A 22,064-nucleotide genomic window follows, 5' to 3' on the forward strand; every position below is an offset into this window, starting at 1 on the left:
TTAAAAGTGTCTTACCGTGACATGCCACCTCTCCGCCAATGTGCTGAGGTCCAACTTCAAAATAAAAGCTTCATATATTACTACATTGGTCATCAATGCCATTTTGGCTTTTGTTTTGAAGTTGCCACCGGAGCACAGTGCTGGAGCTTTATGAAGCCTTAACCATGCGCTCGACCCTGGTGGCTGGCTGACAGGGTTGCGGGCACTGCTGCAAATAAAGCATACTCATATGCAGCAGTGCCCCCATTTTAAATGCATAAAAATGCCAAAGATCACGTTCGTTTAATTTAACCTTGCCAGCCAAAACTGCCATCACGATTAAAATTCAATTAATTGTGCAGCCCTAATGTAAAGCATTAAGCAGCTTGTGCATCATGATCTAATGCTGTATCCAATTCAGTGTGCTGTGTCTTCTGGTGTGTCCACCACCACTGGGAGGGAATACTCTATAATCCAGTCATGCAGAAAAACTAAGAAGAGTAGACTCCTTCTTCTACTGTACTACTACTCAGTCAGTTGCTGTAAGAATATTAATTTTTCATCGACGATGAAGAATATATGCCCGTAAGTATTGTTATAGCATGTGTCTACATGTTAGGGTTGGGTGATATGGCTTAAAAGTGTCATAAAACCCGTCTGTCCATTTCTGAGGGACACTTGAACACCCCAGGTCTGCACCAGGTCTAGTGGGCTGGTCTTGTGATACCAAAGAGATTATTTAAAAACAAAAATAATAAATTTTATATATATATATATATATATATATATATATATATTTAAATCAGGGAGTTACAAATAATAATAATATATATATATATATATATATATATATTTAAATCAGGGAAAATTGCAGTCATATATGCAGATTTAAAATAAACATTATTTTTAAAATGCTACTTCAGATCCAAATTGAACCTTCCTGGGTGCATTTTTCTGGGACAGTCTACTTTCTTCCAAAGTGGACTAATTGCGTGATAACAGAGATGATTTCATTTACGTCTAATTATTTTAAATCCAAACAATTGATGTCCCTGTATTATTTGTGAGGCTTTTACTTTGAAGGTGGCCTCCTCACCGCGCGTTGGTGCGTGTTGCCGTAATGCATAGTACTGTATGAACAATCGTGGAGGCTGCCTTGACAATCAGCAGCTGAGATGGTAAAATAAATTAGTCATATTGCCAGACTTTGTAAGGACGATAATCCTCCATAGTGTAATGGATTGTGAGTTTGCTTTTGTTTTCTGTGGTTGCTTCTGGCAGCGTCCTCTCACTTGCCGTATTGAGCTCGCAGTGTATGCCAATAAACGCAGCAACATTCTCCAACAAAGTACTCGTGTGGCTCTTGTCATTCACGTTTCCAAATACAGTGGAACCTCAATTTACCAGATCCTAATTTAATGGATATCAGAAGTAACGGACCATCTGGACAGTGCATGTGTCCAAAAATAGTTTCTAGTTGTCACTTAAACAGGCTTTGACAAAATCTGTTAGTTCCAGAATTGGCCGCTGTTTACTGGCGCTGTGGCACAGTATAGGGAGAGACTATGTATTTCTGGGTCACAGATATATGACTAGATCAAGCCAACGTACGTCCCCATGCCTATGTGATAGCCATGTTGAATGTGGCACATTTCCAGGCCATGCATTGACGTTGCAGCCATGATGACAGGAGTACTATCTATTGTCAACTAGAGCTCTGCACAGAGAGAGAGAGCAGTATGGTGGCTGTGTTATTTTTGAGAGGAATATAAAACACAAGTCTCTGGAGTCCATCTGGAACATGTTATTTTTGGTACAATAACATTTGTTTTTTATCAAGCCGTTCGTCTATGGCAACAGATTTGGAACTAGGAAGCACAGTAATTCCTCACGGCTCATGAAAACGACCTGCCTTGACTGGCCTATGAGTCCATCCACATTGCCACCATCAACCACAGCAGCGTGGTAGGTTTGGATAAAATTTAAAACGTTTCAAACATTTTCAAGCTTGTATATATTAATTTACAATAATTTTGTACTGTACTGGGCGTTTTAGGCCATGAAAAAAAAGTACAAAATATAGTAATATGGGTGCATATGGCCACAAAAAAAAGTGCTTCAAGAAAACTGACAATCGGCATAACTGACGACCCCCGGCCCCTATTAGTCCGTTAAAACGAGGTTCTACTGTACCTATTTTACACATACATTGGTCATCTGACTCTTGTCAGACTTAAACTATCCAAAATAATGTCAAACTAGTGACGTACCTTCCCTCTCTCGTCAACAATTTGTTATTGCGCTGTCGCACTCGTTTCTTTTTTTTTTTGGGGGGGGGGGTTCAGTGGATGGCATTCTCTCTTAAAAAAAAAAAAAAGTTCTGAGACACGATGTCGAAACATTAAATCGCTACTGTGCATGTTACTCAACAGGTTACTTATTTCTTCTAAGTTCTAGTTTTCAGTTTAAAAAAAATGCGTTCAAATATCCGTTGCTTAAACGGTTATAAAATGGTAACCATCGATGCTAACGTTAGCATATCGATGGCATTTTCCATTCATGTTAGAATTAAGATAGCGGGCTGCCCTCTAACAAGCAAACTTTGTTGCGTTTGCGGGTTTAAAATACAGTAATCCCTCGCCCTATCACAGTTAATTTCTTGCGGATTTAGGACATCAAAGATTTGTTTTCAAGGTCGCTGGTTGTTACTCACCTACTCATTCTTCATACAGTCAGCTTTATAGACTAAATGATTTAAATGTGGCAGCAATGACTCACAGAAGGTCAATCCGGTATATGCGCAACCAACTTCTGCATTTGGCAAAACGGGTAAAAGCACTTCCTCCTTGCTCGAGTGAATGGCGAAGGGGACCGTGACATCGAACACTGGAACTTTAAACATCTACTATGTCTTTTTTAACACAAGATGTCACCACAAAAACACGGTGGGACATTTACCATTTCCTGTCAGCAACCTACTTGTTTATATCTACCAGACTCTGTTCTTCTTAATCTCTTATCTACTGTATGTACTCCTTTTACATAGTGCGTTCTGACTGAGCCACCAGATAACTGAATTGAAAACCTGAAAAATGTAGTCTTCAATTAACCTACCATGCATGTTTTTGGTATGTGGGAGGAAACCGGAGTACCCAGAGAAAACCCACCCAGGGATCAAGTATCGGCGAGTACTCAGACGTCAGCACTTATACTCATACTCTGTCTCAAAAAAGTGGTATGGATGCATTCTTAGAAATCACCAAAATGGCCCTGTTCAAAAGATTGTAAATAATGTACTCTTGTGTATAAATCAATATAAGTCAATGAGTCTTTAAGCTTTTGAGACACCCCTGTACATTTCATCCAGGATTGCATTGACTTTGCTTGATACTGAGGGATGGGGAAAGCTAAACAACTGTCAAATGACCTGTGGAAAAAAAAAAGGTTGTTAGTGCAAAAGAGTGTTTTTTCCTGATCATATGATGTCTTTTAAGAACACATCTTACAAACTCTGTCAGAGTATGCAAACTTATAAGCACAAGTGTATATTGAACATAAAAGCATATTTTGACGATTTGCCAGACACATTACATTCAACTTAACAAACTTTGTTTTTACCACAGGGCAATTCCCGGAAGTTGAAGATGCAAACAAATAGGAAGACTTGTTTATAATGACAATCAAAAGTCCCATTCGCTGGTTTGAGTTCAAGCTTTAAAAATAGGAACATACAAGTCACCACTCACTCACCACAGTGTTCTGTGTCGAAATCTGGCTTGTCAGTTAGAATAATGATTTGTTTTGATTGATGCCGTCAGGGAGGCGTTGGCATGAACCTGGTGGTTTCATACATTTCTAAGAAAAGAACAATTGGTTTTATTGATTTGCATTATATCACTGCCCCCAGGGAAGTTTTATAATGACCCCGCCTTGGGAAATAAAGACAATCTTAACTCTCTCAAACGACATGCAGATGTAAATATAAGTCAACCACTGTAATATTCATACATTCTAACAATAAAACACTGGTTACTTTAATGAAGAATGAGAATGGCGTAGTTGGTTGCATTTTTTTCTTCATACACCATGGTAACTAAGCGTGCCTTCCTGTGCCGCATGACCACGTATACCTACACCACTGCGCTAAGAAGCTCATTATACGCTGTTCCCTAAACTTGAAAAGCCATACGTTGGGCCAGTCTCAAACTTAAGACAGCCTCTACTTTAATGCAAACAAATGCCAACGCTTACAGTGCATATAAAAAGTCTTCACACCCTTGTTAAAATGCCAGGTTTTTGTGATTATAAAATATGAGACATAAATCATTTCAAAATGTTTTCCACCATTAATATAGCCTTTTATCTGTACAACTCAGTTGAAGACAAAAATCAAATCTTTTCAAGAGGGGATGTAAAAATTATCAACTGAGATAATGTGGTTGCACAAGTGTGCACACCCTCTTATAACTGGGGATGTGGTTGTGTTTGGAATTAAACATTCAAACTAATGGTAAATGGGAGTCAGCACACACCATTTTTAACGTGCCTCTGATTAACCCCAAAAGTTCAAAGTTCAGATGTTCTAGTACAGGAAATCCTCTATTTACGAACGAGTTCCGTTCCTACGCTGGCGACGTAACCCGAATTTCCGTGTAAGTCGGATTTCACTGTTAAAGTCGAAATTTACGTCGAAATACTTCTGTTACAGGTATTGTCCCACATGATTGTGACAGCAAGCTCAGTGTGTGTGGGCGTGTGTTTCGATGTGTGAGTGAGACGGGACTGCGCAGGCGTCATCTGGCGGGACTGCGAAGGAGGAAGGAGTGCGCGCAGGTGCGAGTGTGTACAGTGGCAAGTGTAGTGACGGCGACCGGGGAAGAGTAGCGATTAGCGGAGGACCTGTTGACGTCAAATGTGCAGAGGAGCTAATAAAGCCATTAAAGCAGCAAATCGGTGCTTCGTGCCTTTATTGTTGCCGCCACCCAGCTCAGCTGTGCAACGAGAGAAGGGAGTTAACCCCTGCGTCGCCTGACCACGGTCAGGTGACCGTAGCAGGAAAGGTTAACACTTCGTATAAAGAAACAAAAATACATTAAAATAAAAAAAATAAGATGCTGTACTTACCATTACTGCTGAGAGTGTGAAAAAAGGAGGGCAAAAAAGGCAAAGATACTCCCGGCGCACAAGCACTATGCACCAGCTAAGCAGAAACACTATGGTGCTGGGGACAAAATGGCGGACGAGGCACGGGCGTCGTAAAGTCGAAACGTCATAGGTCGAGTACGTAGTAACTCGAGGACTTCCTGTATACTTTTCTTGACTTTTTTTTTTTGTGCTTTATATCACAAAAAACATTTGAACAGTGGTGTGTCGACTTTTTATATCCATTGCATACCAACTCGTTATCCGGCTGCTAGCTCTTCACCTTCAAAGTCTTCATGTAACTTATTTTCATTTAAGAACTGTTGTTTGAGACAGGTTTTGCATAAAGCCAAAGAAAAAAAAAACCTTATTCCTTTTATTGTTGCTTAACTAAGATCTCTTAGCTAACCTAATATGTTGATGCTCGACCTCCAAGTTTCTGTGGAATTTCTGAGACATATTTTCCCCAAAAAAATCATATCAGTTTCCAAATTGTAGAACATTTGACTAACTTTGAGGGTCCATTCTGACTATTGTTCAGGCCTTGGTGGAGGTCTGCGACTCTGCGCCCTAATGAGTGACATCAGTTGTTTTGGCAATTGTTGGCAATGACAATAGAACTAAGGATGGGTATTTGACTAAATTTACTTGATTCACTATGTGGATGGATCTTATTCTTTTAAAAATCTATATTTTAATGGGATTGGAAAATGGGAAGGACACTGGTAGTGGTTAGCACGTCTGGCTCACGGTTGGAAGATCCTAGGTTCAAATCTCGGCTCAGGCCCTCCTGTTTATGTGATATATTATTCCCCTGCTTGTATGGGTTTTCTCCGGGTATGACCATTTCCTACCACATTCCAACATGTTTCTTGAGTTAATTGAAGACTCTAACGCTATGTTCACACTGCAAATCAATTTAGATTATTTATTTATTTTATGTAACATGCATCTGATTTTTTTTCATGTCAATGTGAACAGTACAATTCCAATTTTTTTTTCAAATCTGACCCGGGCCTCTTTCATATGTGGATATAAATTGAATATGTATCCAATGTGAGTGCAGTATGGACACTCAAGTCGTCCTCACCCAACCTACGGTATACGTCATCAAAAGCTGACAAACGTCACAATTGTTTGACAAAACAGACACGCCACAAAAGCAACGGCGGACAGAGGAACAGAAACCAGTCAGTTGTGAAAAGAAGAAAAATTGATAAATATAAGAAAATGTTGGCTCCGGTTGCACAAAATCCTTGAAGTTGTCACAAATGCGTCATGATGAGACTTAGGCGCAGCGCTCTATTTACTTCCGTCAACACAGCGTGTTTGTGTGCATCCGTGTGACATCATGGACTCATTCAATCCTGAGTAGAAGTCACATTTGTTTTTGTTATGTGAACGACTACATAAAAAGATCGGATTTAACAAAAAATCCAAATTGGGCACTTTTCTCTGCATTGTGACCGTGGCCTAAATTGACCATAGGTGTGTTTGTGACTGTGAATGGTTGTTTATTCTACATGCACCCTGCGATTGGCTGGCGACCAGTCCAGGATGTACAGATGGAAGCAGATGGAATAGGTTTATTAGGCTCACCTGTGAACCTAATTAGGACAAGCGCTGTGGAAAATGGATGGCTGGAAGAATAACTTGTTCTCCTGCTTCCATGTCAATATTGTATGGAGCTGAATAAACGACTGAGACTGAATCAACAAGCAGCCGAGTGGTGCACTCTATTTTGACTCAATTACTTCAAAACACAATTCTACAGCTCCACACAATCACCACATTTTAATCGATCAATTATTATCTTATTATGCCCTTCCCCATTGGCACTTGAAATGTTTATTCTGAAATGCAATGTTTCCAAATAGCATAAGTGGAACATTACAGTTTTAGGCCAATCATTGCAAGTCAACTGAGATCTGTACTCAAACCAACAGTAAGCTTGTGGTTACGGTTCACCACTCCCGCTGTGTTGATCCATGGAGACAAAACACAGCTAAATTCACCACAGAGAGGTGAACGACAGATTATTAACGAAAAAGACTGAAGGGTACACGGGATGATTGAGGCTACTGAAGGCAGTGGGCCGGGGACTCTTATCAGGGTCAGCCACACCGCTCGCTGAGGTGATATCATATACGGTCAAGCTATCGGCATTGATGAAATGGAGAGGGTAAGGACTGATCCAAAAAATGGGAGATTCGGGCGTGTCAAGAGTCAGACAAACAAGACGTTTTGGGTCAAAATAACAGAGACAGACAGACGGACTGCAATCTCAAGGCACTCTAATACAGAAACAGGCTCAATCAAAAAATCCACTTGATTAAAATTGGATCTGTCCAATTCGGCATCAATCAAACAGTGACGGTTTGGTCCTGACTGATGGGACGGTGTGACATTTGAGATCGGTTTTGCTACCTTTTTGGCATGTCTGTGCAAGTTGCCAGTATGAGTCTGATGCTATCAGTCGAACACAGCGGCAACTTACTTGCCATAAACTTGAGGACACGTCAACAGGATGTAATACAATTTGGTGTGCGTGCGTACGTGCGTGCCCGCGTGCATTTGTCTGCCAGTGCGGGTGTATTGTGGCGACAGAATGTAAGTTTGTTTTCAAGGTCGGAGCACGTGGTTGTCCTTCTCTACTTCAACACAGTGGGCCACAGATGCGTTTCCTGCAGCATCGCTCAGTCTCTGCCTGTGTGTCATTTTTATTATTTTTTTATTGGATGTACAGTGGTGCCTTTGAGGTCCAACACAACCAATAAGAATTCATAGAAATAATCTGTTGCAATATCGGGGCTAAACTCGTGTAGTCTGACCCAACCATTAGCAGACACCACAGCTAGGAGGGCATTTAGTGTATTCGCTAAATGATGGCTGACATAGTCTGTTTGGCAGTTAGTAGCCTTAGCAGGTGCCTTTAGCATGGGCGTGCATAGCACTTGTGCTTTTGTTACATTTGATGATAAACGCATATTTTTGAAGTGACCCTGCTACCGGTCTCATTTTTGGTAAAATATTTCAACACGCTTGAGGCACCGGTGCTAGTTTGCTGTGTGGACTCACCGCCCACCTCACCTGTTTCTTTCTGTGGGACCTCAGTGTTGTTAATGCCAAACGTGATTGGTGATTCATTGACTTCACGCTCTAACCATCATTGTGGCATGCTTAAGTCGTTCCAACCCCTAATTTATTATACATTGTCATTTAAAATTGTTGTGACAATATTAAATGAGGGCGGCATGGTGGACGACCGGGTTGGCACATCTGCCTCAAAGTTCTAAGGACACGAGTTCAAATCCAGCCTCGCCTGTGTGGAGTTTGCATGTTCTCCCCGTGCCTGTGTGGGTTTTCTCCAGGTACTCAGGTTTCCTCACACATACCAAATATATACATGGTAGGTTAATTGAAAACTCTAAATTGCCCATAGGTGTGAGTGTGAACATTGAAAGGGTACCAGTAATGTGGTAATGCTGATACAATGACAATTGTGAAAATGATGGAGAGTTGTCAAGCAATTTAAAGTCATTATTAGTGCTATAATTCTGACACATTGGCAATTGTGCAAATGGCGCAGAGAGTCCTCTAGCACGTAAGTGGCCACTATCAACAACATATATGCAAATAACACAGAGTGACAAATCTACGAGTACGGTAATAATGTCTCAACAGAGATGTGGAAAATCGGAAGAAATTGGCAACATGTCACAATGGAATTATTGTATAAGTCAACTGTTTAAGAAGTTAATAGAGAGGAAATAAGATAGTGGAATGTTTGCTAATAGAGGACATTCCCTATTTAGATGTAGTGTATCTTTAGATGTATCAGTGAGATGCCCACTTGGTATTTTTAATGATCACAACCTTTTTCAAATCTTTTAAATGCTGATTAATTGGCAAATTTGTGACTCAGTGTTGATGCAGGACTTCCAGTGTTTAGGGAAGCATGACGCGCTTGAAGCGAGGGAGACTAAGAGGAGAGAGGCAGGAAGAGAATGATGGAAGTAGATAGAGATGTGGGAGTGTGGTGGGGGGCAAACCCAAAATAGCCAACTCACATGTTTGCAGTGTGCGTGTGAGACGGGCAGACGGGGCTCTCATGCTGAATGGGTGCCTAATCTAATCTTCACTCTCTACCGCAATTTTACTTAAATCAAATCAAAAACCTTTTTCGTGCAAAAAGCCACATTATGAGGGGGGAAAAATTAGCAATATTACTGCAAAAGAAGTTACAATTTGAACTTCAATAAATTAGCGATTTACAAGAAAAGAAATAACCATTTAATGACAATAAAATGGTGCTCTTACATGAAAAACTAATTATTTTACAATACAGTAAAGTTGCTGTATTACATGGTAAAGAATACATTTTTTATTTGTTTATTTATTTAGCACAATTTTAAAAAAACTGTGCAAGGAGGAAATGAAGCCAAGGGGGCTTGATTAGAATTCTACTCCCTTCAGACAATCATATCAAATGTAAAACAATGGGTAAAAAGTACATGTAGAAAAACATGAGAAAATAAACTGTAGACAGAAAGAACACATGAATGCAGAATTGGGATTTCATGACAGGAAAATATTTAAACACTGAGAAGACTCAGGACAAGATGGTAAGAATAGATGTTTTTTCAGTGACTCATTAAATAATTAATGTAAGTTAAAAAAGGGCCCAAGATTGAGCCCTTTGGCACACCAAAAACAATACTAGATTTGGTGGATGAGACACCATTTGGAAAAACAAACTGTTCTCTGTTATCCAGGTAACTGTTTAACCACTTGAGGGTAACGCTTTTCTTGAATCAAGAAAAACATTAAGGGCAAATTCAAATTCTGATGAGATGTAATTTATCAGTTAAAGCAAAGCATGCTCAGTGGAATATTTCTTATGGAACCAATATTGATGAGTGTACAGGATGTTATTAGTCGCAAAGTCCTGTGAGAGTCCATAGACCAGAGGGGTATTCCTGAAAGCATTTTATATGAAAAATGAAGGATAGTCTGAATTTTTCTGTTCAAAGAGGGTAAGATAAATTCAGACTCGGTCACCACGGTAACAGGCACCGTGAATCTAACCTGCTTGCGAGCAGGTTTTGTATGCTAAATCCTGACTTTCTACCGGTCTCCTCCCCCCTGAAGCAAACATGGCTTGTCCGTTTCTCTGCGATCCCATTGATATTGAGGTACAACTACCGAAAATTATATGCTGGCATTCCCATATTCATTTATTTTTTCCAAAGACAAATTTCTGATCAACCATTATTGCGTTTTATCAAACTCAGTCATTTATCTTGATAACATTTTCTGGACATATCATCTCACATGACTTGCGTTGACATTGGTGGAAATTTTGTGCTTCGTACATTTTTGCTAATGAGAGTTTTGTGTGAATGCAGAGCTTACAGTATTGCATAAAAGCAATGGTACATCTGTCCGTGAGAAGAAGCACGCTCGTAGTTAAACACCTGTTAACTGTGCTGGTGTAAAAAGAATAATTTCCCAGCATTGATGAGTTATTGATGAAGAAATCATTTATCTGAACTCAATTGACAGACACGCATCTGGTAGGACTGGGACCATTTTAATTCAGGGGTGGTTAAAGTACAGCGGGCCCGCTCCGTTATTTAATCTTGCCCTCCGACCATTAACATTAACACATAGATTAAACATTTTAAAATGTCAATAATAGCTCCATCAAATATAATTGAATTAGAAATAATACAATTTTAATTATTATTTTATTGGTTAAAAAAGTTATGTTTATTCATTTTGTATTTCGTTTTTAATCATTTACTGTATCTAAATAAATAATTAATTATTTGGTTTATTGTAAATGAAATCAAACAATACTGTATTAATAAACAACAAATTACTATTTTATTATTAGAATAAAAAATACATTTTGATTCACAGTCTGATACAATTATGATGTGTCAAAAAAGTGCCAGGACTGGTGTCACAAAAGATATACTGCATTGCAAATCCGGACTACAAGCTAAAAAACATTTCCCTGGGAAGTAATCCCCTTAGAGTCTGATGCACTTTCTCAGCCTTCTCTGCCATGCCTTCATGAACTCCTGGAAGGATTCCTCTGGGATCCTCCGCAACTCCGTCGTCACGGCCATCTTGATGTCGTCCACATGTTCAAATCGGATCTCTTTTATGACCCCCTTGAGCTTGGGAAAGAGGAAAGAAAATCACACAAAGCCAGTGCGGGTGAGTAGGGAGGGTGTTAAGCACTGCAACATTATTTTCTGACAGGAACTGTCGTATGCTCAGGGCACTCTCGCTTCTACTTGCGCACTGAATGAAGCAAATGCAGCAGGCTCTCTTTGTAGACATGCTGATTGATCGTCTGGCTGATATTGAAGGGGAAATCTCGTCATTTGTAGTTTAGGTTTGAAATATAGCTTTCTTGACACTAGTCCCGGAACATTTCCGACACATCTTGTACACTACATGAAAATATCATTTTGATATTAAAAAAATTGACAGATATGAGGAAACTGCCGTCGTTCTAAAACATCGTGTTTATAAAACTTGTTTTCATAGGTTGTTTAACAACAGTTTTAATCTTACATGCAGGTGAATCTTGAAACTCGGGGGGGGGAAAAGAAATCTAAATCATGATAATACGGACTCATTGCACAGCAACAACAAGTGAAACATTGTTGAAATTGGTATGAAAATTGTAAGTATAATACCTCTGATACAGTCAAAACAGAGCATTATCTTTGTAAAGGTTTATTTAGTTATTTATTTTTTATCTAACTGTTGGTGTTTCTGATGAAGTGGTCATTTAGTCAACACCGTACAGTGTATCCACTGACGACAATACACATGATATCCAGTCCGCTGCACAACTGTTCGATCTCATGACGAGCTGCAGCTGCCCATCTCTGGCACGCTCTGCGAGAGTCGTTGGGTGTGCTGAAACACAAGCATCCTACACATGCACTTCTTTCAGTTACTTCCCGCCATTCCAAAGACCGTGTTCCAACACGCTCACTGGATTATTGCCTTTCTGTGTCTCTCTTCGGCTGCCTCTCACTCTGTTACTCTGTCGCACTCAGTGTTGGCGCTTTTGCTGGCTTAACATTGCGTCTTTGTGTGTGCATGGGCCGCTTCCCATCGTGGACCTCTCTGCAGCTCCACCGGGGAGCAATGCATGCTGGGAGGCGAGAAGCCGCACGTGGGGCAACTGCAGCAGCAGTGGCGCACGCACTTTGACTGGCTCGGCGAGTTGTCTGTTTGTGTCTGTCTTGCTCATGTGCACGCAAGCTTTGGAAAATATTTAACAGAAATGTCACCTGTACAATGACTATTTGGGACCATACTGAAAAATACTCTAAGACAAAAGTTGTAAAGTCGGAATATATATATATATATATTGTATTCTGTTTTTATTTAAAGTTGTAACATTACAAGACACACAAAAAAAAAAAAATCTTTGTTGTAGTTTTGACAAAAATGTAAGGCCCCGAAAGAAAGAGTGGTTGCTGGTCTCAGACTGTTGTGTTTAGGTTTTTGTGCAAAATTTGACCTTCAAATTAAAACTATATTCTTGTAATATTGTGATTTTTTTTTTTTTTTTTTTTTTTCTAGAAATGTTTTCCTTAAATGATTTGGAATCTGGTTACATTCAGACTTTGTTCATATGGTAGTACATGTTTTTTTCTCGTATCATCTATCTCATGATTGTGCACACCCCCACCCCCAGCGTGGCCCCAATACTCCTTTGTACACCTCTGACATGTTTATAGAATAAAGGTTTTAAGGGTTTAAGTGAACCATCCTTCAGTTACTGGTAATCACTTTCAAGGATGATAAATGAATTTAATAGCGCTGCTGTTTGATGAAAGCAGAAGAATCTAATTCGCCTTGTAGATATTGCCAATGCAACCACAGTTTAAATAGGAATGTGAAGATTTTAAAGCAGTAATCATTCATTTTCATACCCAACTTTTTAATATCTAATTTCGTTAGCCTGACGTCAATAAGGGGGCCGTGCAGGACCTGTTATTTTCTTAATTACATTTAAAAGGATATTAACTGACTTTCCTGGCAGATAAATATTAGGCATTTTCATCCTTAAAGCAGTGTTCTTTCACTCCACACTGTATGATATGTCACAGTGTTGGCTTTTGTCAACCCTTAGCCACAGTGTATTATGTGTTTCACAGTTAACAGGTATGGTGAGGGGTTTGCACTTGGAACTTAGTCTAGCTTCCCCAATCACGAAACATACCACCAATCAGACCACCATGTGCCTTTCAGGTGATTTGGAGCCTTCACATACTACGGGGTGTGTGAGAAACCACCCACCAATTGTAGACACGCTAACTCTCATAGCTGGTTGCAAATGTTCATTTCAATAAAGCGTTATGTTACTATACTAGCTTTACCTTTACCTTAAATTTGTTGAAGAGTGATGGGTGGCAGTCTCGTAAATGTGCTGTCGGAATTGGAAGTATTGACTCCTCGAGAAGCAACTCTTCGTAAGCGCGTTTTGCATATCCTTCCTCTACCAAGCTGCAGTACCTGAAAAAATCCTTACTTTTTCAACAAGGGGAAAAGACGTAGGGCTCACTGACTACTCGTACTGACAATGGGGCTGGAAGGTTAGCGTCACTTTGCCTGGTAGGCAGGTACTTTAGTCATCCTGTGAGAGAAATTAGATTGAAACGGCACTGAACGAAGCAAACACCACAGGATCTCTTTGAAGATATCCTGGTTAATCTTCTGGTTTAAAATGTATCTTTAGTGACAGCAGTCCTGCAACATTTCTGACACCTCGTATATCCAATTGACAGACACCACATTGGTTGTGTAGTGGCACTGCAGTGCCGGTAGTGTCATTTGAGGACTCCTGTGAATCTCTTTGGGTGACTTCTTCTGCTTTCTGCAACACTGCCTTCTCACGCTTGAATGGCAATCTCTGCTGCTACACTCCTGAGAGAATAGCGCTAACGCACAGTGATGCTACCTTATTTAGGCGAGGTTGAACTGTCTCCATCCTGTCTCTCTGTGTTTTCTTTCAATCTCAGCTTCTCAGGTTACCAAACATGAGTAAAGGCGGAGCTTTGGAAAGTCAACCCCTCCACTTCAGCCCTTGTTTCCTCACTTATTCCACATCTCAATCTCCCCATGGAGCGCTAATGTGCAGCGGGAGCATCCTGCTGTGCATACACATGTACACGGCTAAACTGAGGTGGGGGGGAAGGGGAGGAAACAGGATGAGAGGAAAGGAGGGGTACTGTATGTGTGTTACAGAGAGAGAGACTGATGCTGAGACGGTAATGGCGAGAATAGGATGCAGCGTCACCCGCCCAGACAGGAGGGAGGGGAAGGACAGACAGAGTGGAAGTGGAGGGGGAGAAGAGGAGCACAATGAAGTAGTGCCATTGTCCGCCTTGGCAGCGCTGCCATTCCACCATCTGCCCAAAGTGAGTGAGTGAATGAGGGAAAGGAGGGGAGAGAAGAAGAAGAGGAGAGGACATTCAAATGCAGTGGAGGGCAGGAGGAAAGATGGAGACGCACAGCCGACGGTGACTTTGTGAATTAATCGAGCGAAGGAGAGGTTCAGAGGGTTTTTTTCAGCGAGTGGATGGACGGAAGGGAAGGAGAGGACAGATAAGCGGCTAACACTTCTGTCGTGAATATTTGACCACAGTTTAAGAGAAATGACTTGTCAGCTGTTTTTTTTTTTTAAACCAAATGAGAAAGTGTACAAAAAAGGACTAATTCCACTCACTAAGTAGGACTTTTTTTATATTGACTTTATGGTATCCTAATGTTGCTATCTTTAACTTTGAATATTCAGGTTGTTTTTATGCAAGTTTTCTAAGCATCAGTATTGTTCTCTATGTTTGCTGTTTGGTTTGTTTTACTCTTACATGCCAGACATGCCCTAGTTGGAGCCAGTCGCATGCCGTCAACATGGCACGTCAACATTGATTGGCTTTGATGGCTGGCACGACGCCGCTCCAACTTTGATCATTTCCTGAGAGCTATTGATCTTTTAGGGGGATTATGGTCCCCTTATTGCGTGAAAGAAATAATAACGTGGCGTCTTCAACGTTACGATTAGCTGTTGTCGTGTGATTCAACAAAGCTCTTTGTCTGCCAACACTTTTTCTGCCGTTGTTACGACTTGGCAAACGTCCTCAACAGGCATCTCTTTTATTCTTCTGTTGCCATGGCAATGGTCTGCAGCTGAACACGGAGTAACATATAAAGTTTTTGTTTATTACTGGTTAAAATGGTGCTTCTCAATTCTGTATATGCATTTATTCAGTTGAGAAGATGCATTATATTTGAATTTGTGATTGTGTACCGTTTTTAGAAAACATAGACTGCCTTTTGTTTTCACGCTTTAGACGGTCCTTGTCTGTGCTGAGCTCCACAGTCTGAGAAAATCAGGGTAGTTTCAGGTCACCTGTCTCCCCCTCCCCATTCCGTGTGTTCACCCTATGCCGAGTCTCCGCCACTTTCATTGTACTTATCTCACCTTAATCAACTGCAGCGAACCTAAATCACCCTCAGTCAAACTGAGGTGCCGATTGGAGGAACTGTTGGATAAATTACATTAACAAACTCATTCTACTTGAACATTTCACTGTACATGGCTGCCCAGCCTTGACACGGCTATCCATCCATCCATCCATCCTTCCATCCATTCATCCATTTTATGTACCACATATCCTCACCTGGGTTGTGGGCGTGCTGGAGTCTATCCCTGCTATCTTTGGGCGAGAGGCGGGGTACACCCTGAACTGGTCGCCAGCCATTCGCAGTGCACATCTAAACAAAGAACCATTCACATTCACTACAAACATTATAATAATCATTAATTGACATGGCTAATTAATGATTATTATTATGTTTGTAGCAGTTTCTCCTACTGTCCATGGGCAGATGACTAAGGATTTCCCCTCATGTATAGTGAGAGGGTTATCTCCAATGGAGTCACCTCACCTAACCTAACTGGTCTCCCGTGCATGCTCAAGTATCCTTTTGGCTGTGCAAGGATCAACTGTTCTCTTTCAGCAATTTAATACTGTATATACAGATACTGTTGTGCGAGTTTAAAGAATTGCTTATCGTTATATTTGTGGTAGTTTCTTCTACTTTCCATGTGTAGATGACTCAGGATTTCTGCACATGTATAGCGAGTCATCTCTTTTGAAGTCACCTGACCTACCCTGTTTCCTGTGTGCACTCGAGCATCCTTTGGGCAGCACAAGGATTAACACCACTCTTTAAACAGTTTGGTTGTGCTTGTTTAAAGGAGTGAATACAAGTTGAATCTTTTGTAATCTTTTCTTAAGAACAATCCATTTGTATTTGGGGCTCATCAGACTGTTTGGTGTGCCCTTGATGGTTAGCCTTTGATGGCCCAAATGCAGGGTAACCTTTCCAGCCATACTTCTTTAACAACTTCTGTCTCACACTGGTCGACTGTGAGCGAATCCTCCACGGTGCTTCTAATCCACGACCAGATGGATGACTAGCAAGCTTTGCTAGACAAGCCCCTCTGTGGTGCTAGACTGGTTGTGGTTTTGTGCCCACTGTAAGCTGGTGCGTGGGACTTCAGCTGTGGTTTGAAGTGTCTTTTTTTTTTTCTTTACTTCACATAAATACTGGTGCCAAACCTTGGAGGTGTATGTGTTATCCAAGTAAGATGTGTGCTGATCTCCCTGGAGGGAGTAAAGGTCAAGAGATTGTGACTACAACTAGTGCCTGAGGCAGAGGTGTTGCCTGTTTGACTGTTTTCTTTGTGGAACTTTGGCTTGCGGGAAGCTGTTAATGTTAACAGACTGTTGTCTGCCTTTAAGGTTGGAGTATGCAGAACATGAGGTGGTACACTACATTTGTACTGTAGTCTACAGCTCGAAAAGCTTTATCTTAAGATGAATAAGGCGTACATTACTGCTCTTCTCTCAGGGAACTGACTATCATCTGGGTGTCTTGCTTGACTTTAAGGTGAGGGTGGCTATGCATAGAAGGGTTCAGCAGAGTGAGAGTTGAATTGTGTATTACAAATCAGGTCTCATTACTATCACAACAAACCTGCTGGCCTTCATTAGCCATTGACCTGTATCCTCTAGTTACATCACCACCGTGCTACTGCAGTGTGTATGTCAGATACTTAACACATTTCTAATGGTGCTCTGAGGTGACCAATTTCAAACCACGACGGCCTCACTTGTTTTAGCCATATCAGGAACTTCAGTCAGGAACGGGCCGATGCTAGCCCAATCTTAACACTTTTTATTTTCTTATTTGTATCTCTTTCTGGTGTCTAAGTAGGTGAGCATGTCTGGCCTGTAGCCATCCCTTCTTTCTCGGAGTAGGGGTGGGGGGCAAGAAAAGCTCGTAGTTAACACTTTCTAAACAAGAGGCACTGTAAAACAGGACAGCCTGGAGAACGGTTAAGCAGCCGCGGGAGGGGTTTCAGTCAGGAACGGGCCGACGCTAGCCCAATCTTAACACTTTGTATTTTCTTATTTCTCTCTCTTCCTCATGTCTAAGTAGGTGAGCATGTCTGGCCTCTAGCCATCCCTTCTTTCTAGGCGAGGGAGGCAAGAGAACCTTGTGGTTAACACTTTCTAAACAAGAGGCACTGTAAAACAGGACAGCCTGGAGAACGGGCAAGCAGCCGCGGGAGGAGGTGAGGGGGAGATCATCTGGAAGAGGCGAGAGGAAGTGGTGGCGCGGGAGAGGGCGGAGGCGCTGGAGAGCCAGAGGCTGGCCGAGTACATTGTGTGGAGAAAGAGAGAGGACTTCCAGGAGAGCCGAGGAGAGAAGGAAAGGAGAGACAGGAGTGCCGAGAAAAGGAAGGAGGCTGCGCCAGAAGTGATCTGGAAGAAGAGGGAGGAAGGCAACACGGGGAGGGAGTTAGCTAGGGCCAGTCAGGGCGGACACCAAATCGTTTGGAGGAAGAGAGAGAGGGAGTAGAAGATTTTCGTGGGCTTTACTAACAAGGGTGCTTCTACCAGGAGTTGGACAGTAGCCATATATTTGTAAGCTTTCTTTCTCTCCTTTAGCTGATAGAGGTTGCAGGTGTGTGTTGTATTGACCAATTGAAGTTGTGTATGTGTCGTCGCCTTGTTAGTGCGCACAGCCCCCTTGCGATTCCCCTCGCTGGCTGCTAATAGGGTTTTCATGGGCCAGTGTCAAGCTGGACAGAGCTGCCAAGGGAGCTGTATCACACACACACATGCGCACGCACAGTCCTTCCTCGGAGCAGTATTTCACACACAAACACACACACGCACACACATATGCAACGGTGTTGAGAGACAATCACTTGTGTTGATATTATTTGGTGCTACTGACAGCTGGACTGAGAGGCCATTAAGTTGTGACAAAATGTTCACACCCATTGTTTTAAAAGATACCCTGTTCACTTGAGCAGGATGATTTTTTTGTTTTGTTTTGTTTTGTTTTGTTTTTGTTTTTGTTTTTTCATGAGCTGCTCACACAATGAACTCTGATTTGATGTCAACATGACGCGCACTGAGACGCTCCAACGAAACTATCTACATCTATACATCACCATCATATGGAACGCTACACTTTTCCTAAAAGACATTTTTAACATTGCTTTCAATGTGGATGAAGCCATTTTTAAAGCAGTCCACTTTGGCCTGCCTGCTAATGAGTGGAGGATTGACAACCGGACAGATGGATGCCGCTCTGACTCTGAGGGAGACCGGCTGTGCGTCCTTAGGAGAAAATCTCTGAATGCTGAAACAAAGAGACCTTGATACAAATCACTACAGTCTGTGTGGACTTGTGCGGAAATAAAAACTGATACAGCAGAACCATTATGGAGCTTGTCCCTAAAACGAAGTACACCCACTTTCGGAGTGAATCGCTCAGCTCCACTGATGAGACAAACTCCAATCCATCATCCTTCCCTCCTTCGAGTCCTGCCACCCCTCTCACTCCCTCTCCTGGTTTACCTTCCTCCCTGTCCTCCTCCTCTCTTACTCCCATCTTGCCCTCCTCTTCTCCCCGGCTGCCCGAGAACAGCCCCACCACCCTCTGCTCCTTCTTCCCAAGGATGGGCTCCTTGCGCCTTGGTGTCTCCGCCACTCTTCTCCCAGGACTCAAGGCGTCTAGCAGGCCGCTGCAGCTCCGGGCACCTGCGGAGTCTCCCGGGGACGACAGGAGCAGCTCCAGCTCCTCCCCTCCCCCTCATCACCCACTCCCCCCTTTAACCGCTCCTTCTCCCCCTCCCCGACCCCCCCTACAGGACATGAACCGGCTGGGAGGGGCGTCCAGGAGGGCACGGGTTGAAGGTGCTCAACTCGGAGGAGATGAGTGGACTCGGCATGGATCCTTCGTCAACAAGCCCACCCGTGGGTGGCTGCACTCCGACAATGTGGTCAGCACCACCGGTGTCGCCTACTCTGTACGGGTATGTGAATGACATTGTCACCTGTCCCCTTCAGACTGATTAGAACCTTTCAACTTATGATGTGATACGGAAGCAGTGAGACGTTTGGACACACATTCTCATTCAACAGCATGAATAAGTGTGTCCAAACGTTTGACTGCTCCTGTATACCTACTCACCACACACTCCATTAGCTTCACCTGCATAATCTATTGCAATCCAATAGAGCAATGTTTCCAATCTGCCCAAGGCACATACTGTATTTTTCATTAGAAAAATCACACAGCAAACCACCAAACAAAAGTGTCACAAAAAGTACTGACTATATATACGGAAATAATTATGGTCTCGTTTTAGTTTTCCCACAAATTTGCTCAGTGTGAAATCTGGCTCTGTTTAATTGAACACAAAGCTATTAATCAGTTGGCTGAATGGCATCAGATCGATGCACAGGTTAATTGTACCTGCTGTCATCTAATGGAAGAGCTTATATGTTCTGCCTGTCACTATGCGTCACTGGCATAGGTGAACAAAAATTCATTATTTGTAGTATGCAAATAATTTTTGGACCAATTAGGTGGAATTGATTAATGTGCCCTGTTACAATGGTTGGGAATGACTGCAAAAGAGAATAAACATTCTTATACAAGTATTAAAATAATATAGTAGCCATTTTAATATGTGGTCAGTTGCTAGGTAGTGGCTAACGATCTGTAATAATAGCAGTAAATGAATTTGAGGCATATTTTTTCTTAAATCTGTTTGTTTAGTGCATAGACTTTCACCATGGGGATGGGTATTTGGTTAAATTTTCTTCATTAACTGTGGAAGATCCATCCATCCATCCATTTTCTGAGCCACTGGAGCCAATCGCTGGAGCCAATCGCAGCTGTCTTCGGGCATACATACACCCTGAACTGGTTGCCAGCCAATTGCAGGGCACATACAAACAAACAACCATTCACACTCACAGTCACACCTCCAGACAATTTAGTCTCTCCAATTAATGCATGTTTTTGGGATGTGGAAGGAAACCGGAGTGCCCGGAGAAAACCCATGCAGGCACGGAGAGAACACACAGGCGGGGCCGGGGATTGAACCCGGGTCCTCAGAACTGTGAGGCTGACACTCTAACCAGTCGTCCACCGTGCCGCGCTGTGGAAAATGAACAATTCATTGTTATTTTTCTAATATCTTTAAAAAGAAGGAACAATCTGAATGGTACAAACTCATGTTTCTTTTTTTGCCTTGCGCAGAATAATTCTACAGTGTTAAAAGGGTTGTACCATAGCAGAGGTCTGTGGATGTGGTTCAACTTCCTGTCGATGCCACAGTGTCTTCTTTAGTCAGCAAAGTAGTTGAGAAGTGCTTAAAGATTAATCTACAATCAATTCCATACATCAACACAACTGTTAACAATCGATCATGTATGTGTGTGTATATTTATTTGCTTTTCGATAGCTAAGACAACAGGAAAAGTTTGCTTCTTTCATCTGTTGCTCATGTTACGGTGTTTGCTTCCTATTTCCTGTGCAGTACATGGGTTGTGTGGAGGTGCTACAATCCATGCGAGCACTAGACTTCAACACCAGAACTCAGGTCACCAGGTGAGGTCACACATTGTTTGCTATTTTGAGTCCTCCATTCCTCGTGTGTCTGGTTATATGGTTTAAATGTGGCCAGACACATTTCTGTGTTTGCCTGCTTGTCTCTCCTTTTGCGCTGCTTTAGTCTGACTTTGTATTTGCATGGTTTGTGTCTGCATGTCTGCTGCCTCATTGACCCCCCCCCTAAATTAAAATGTTGTGGCATTCCAGTGGTTTCCTTCTGGTTTCCGTCGCAGTGTCTGTGGCACTGGGCGAGCACACCCCGCCAGTGATAATACATTCTATCATTTGATCCACACAACACAACAAGAGTCCAGGAAGGTGTCAGCACTAATGATATGCTACACCATGCTTGAATGTTGTACATCTTTCAGGGAGGCTATATCAGTGGTGTGCGAGGCCGTGCCTGGAGCCAAAGGAGCCCAGCGAAGGAGAAAGGTACACAGCATGCACACTGGCTTTGTACACACACCCATATGGGACATTATTTATTTATACTGCTTAAGTGGGCAGCAGTGGTAAAGGGTTTTCTGGATAAGAGTTAGATTTACCTTTATTTTCCACTCTGTGGTTAGTTGGCTGTTCAGTCGCACTAGTCAGTCGCACGTCGATTTAGGTTGATTGTACACTCCTGCGGATAGCGGTGTATTTGCAGGTAATACCAGTCACCCTTGGGGGGGAAAAGTGTCAGAAACCAAATTGAGACTAAAATAAAGTTAAACAGCACACCCTTTTAACTTAAAAACAATCACCATAGTGACACCTTGATTGATTGGACATCGTTTTGAGTAACATTTTAACTATTATAAACAGAGTTAACGATTGCACAATAAAACAAACTAACTAGAAAGAACTAAAGCTACTCAATGTGGTGAAGAAACAGGAAGGTGTTTGCAGAGTGATGCAGTCACCTATTG

The 22,064-nt window shown here is 41.9% G+C and overlaps 1 protein-coding gene across 5 annotated transcripts in view; it reads left to right on the top strand.

Moving 5' to 3' along the window:
* Nucleotides 1-22,064, top strand: part of shc1 (SHC (Src homology 2 domain containing) transforming protein 1) — a 42,156-nt gene that overhangs the window by 1,671 nt on the left and 18,421 nt on the right. The window contains exons 2-4 of one of the 5 annotated variants that reach the window (XM_061673963.1): nt 19,397-19,561; nt 21,077-21,147; nt 21,522-21,585. In XM_061673963.1, coding sequence (XP_061529947.1) covers nt 19,400-19,561; nt 21,077-21,147; nt 21,522-21,585 — 297 coding nt within the window. In that variant the 5' untranslated portion in view covers nt 19,397-19,399. Of the gene's footprint in view, nt 1-12,755; nt 19,562-21,076; nt 21,148-21,521; nt 21,586-22,064 lie in introns of those variants that run through there. The other 4 variants (XM_061673962.1, XM_061673961.1, XM_061673960.1 and 1 more) reach the window with 4 other exon arrangements.

This window comes from Phycodurus eques, chromosome 4 (genome assembly GCF_024500275.1).
Source record: "Phycodurus eques isolate BA_2022a chromosome 4, UOR_Pequ_1.1, whole genome shotgun sequence".
Classification (NCBI taxonomy): Eukaryota; Metazoa; Chordata; class Actinopteri; order Syngnathiformes; family Syngnathidae; genus Phycodurus; species Phycodurus eques.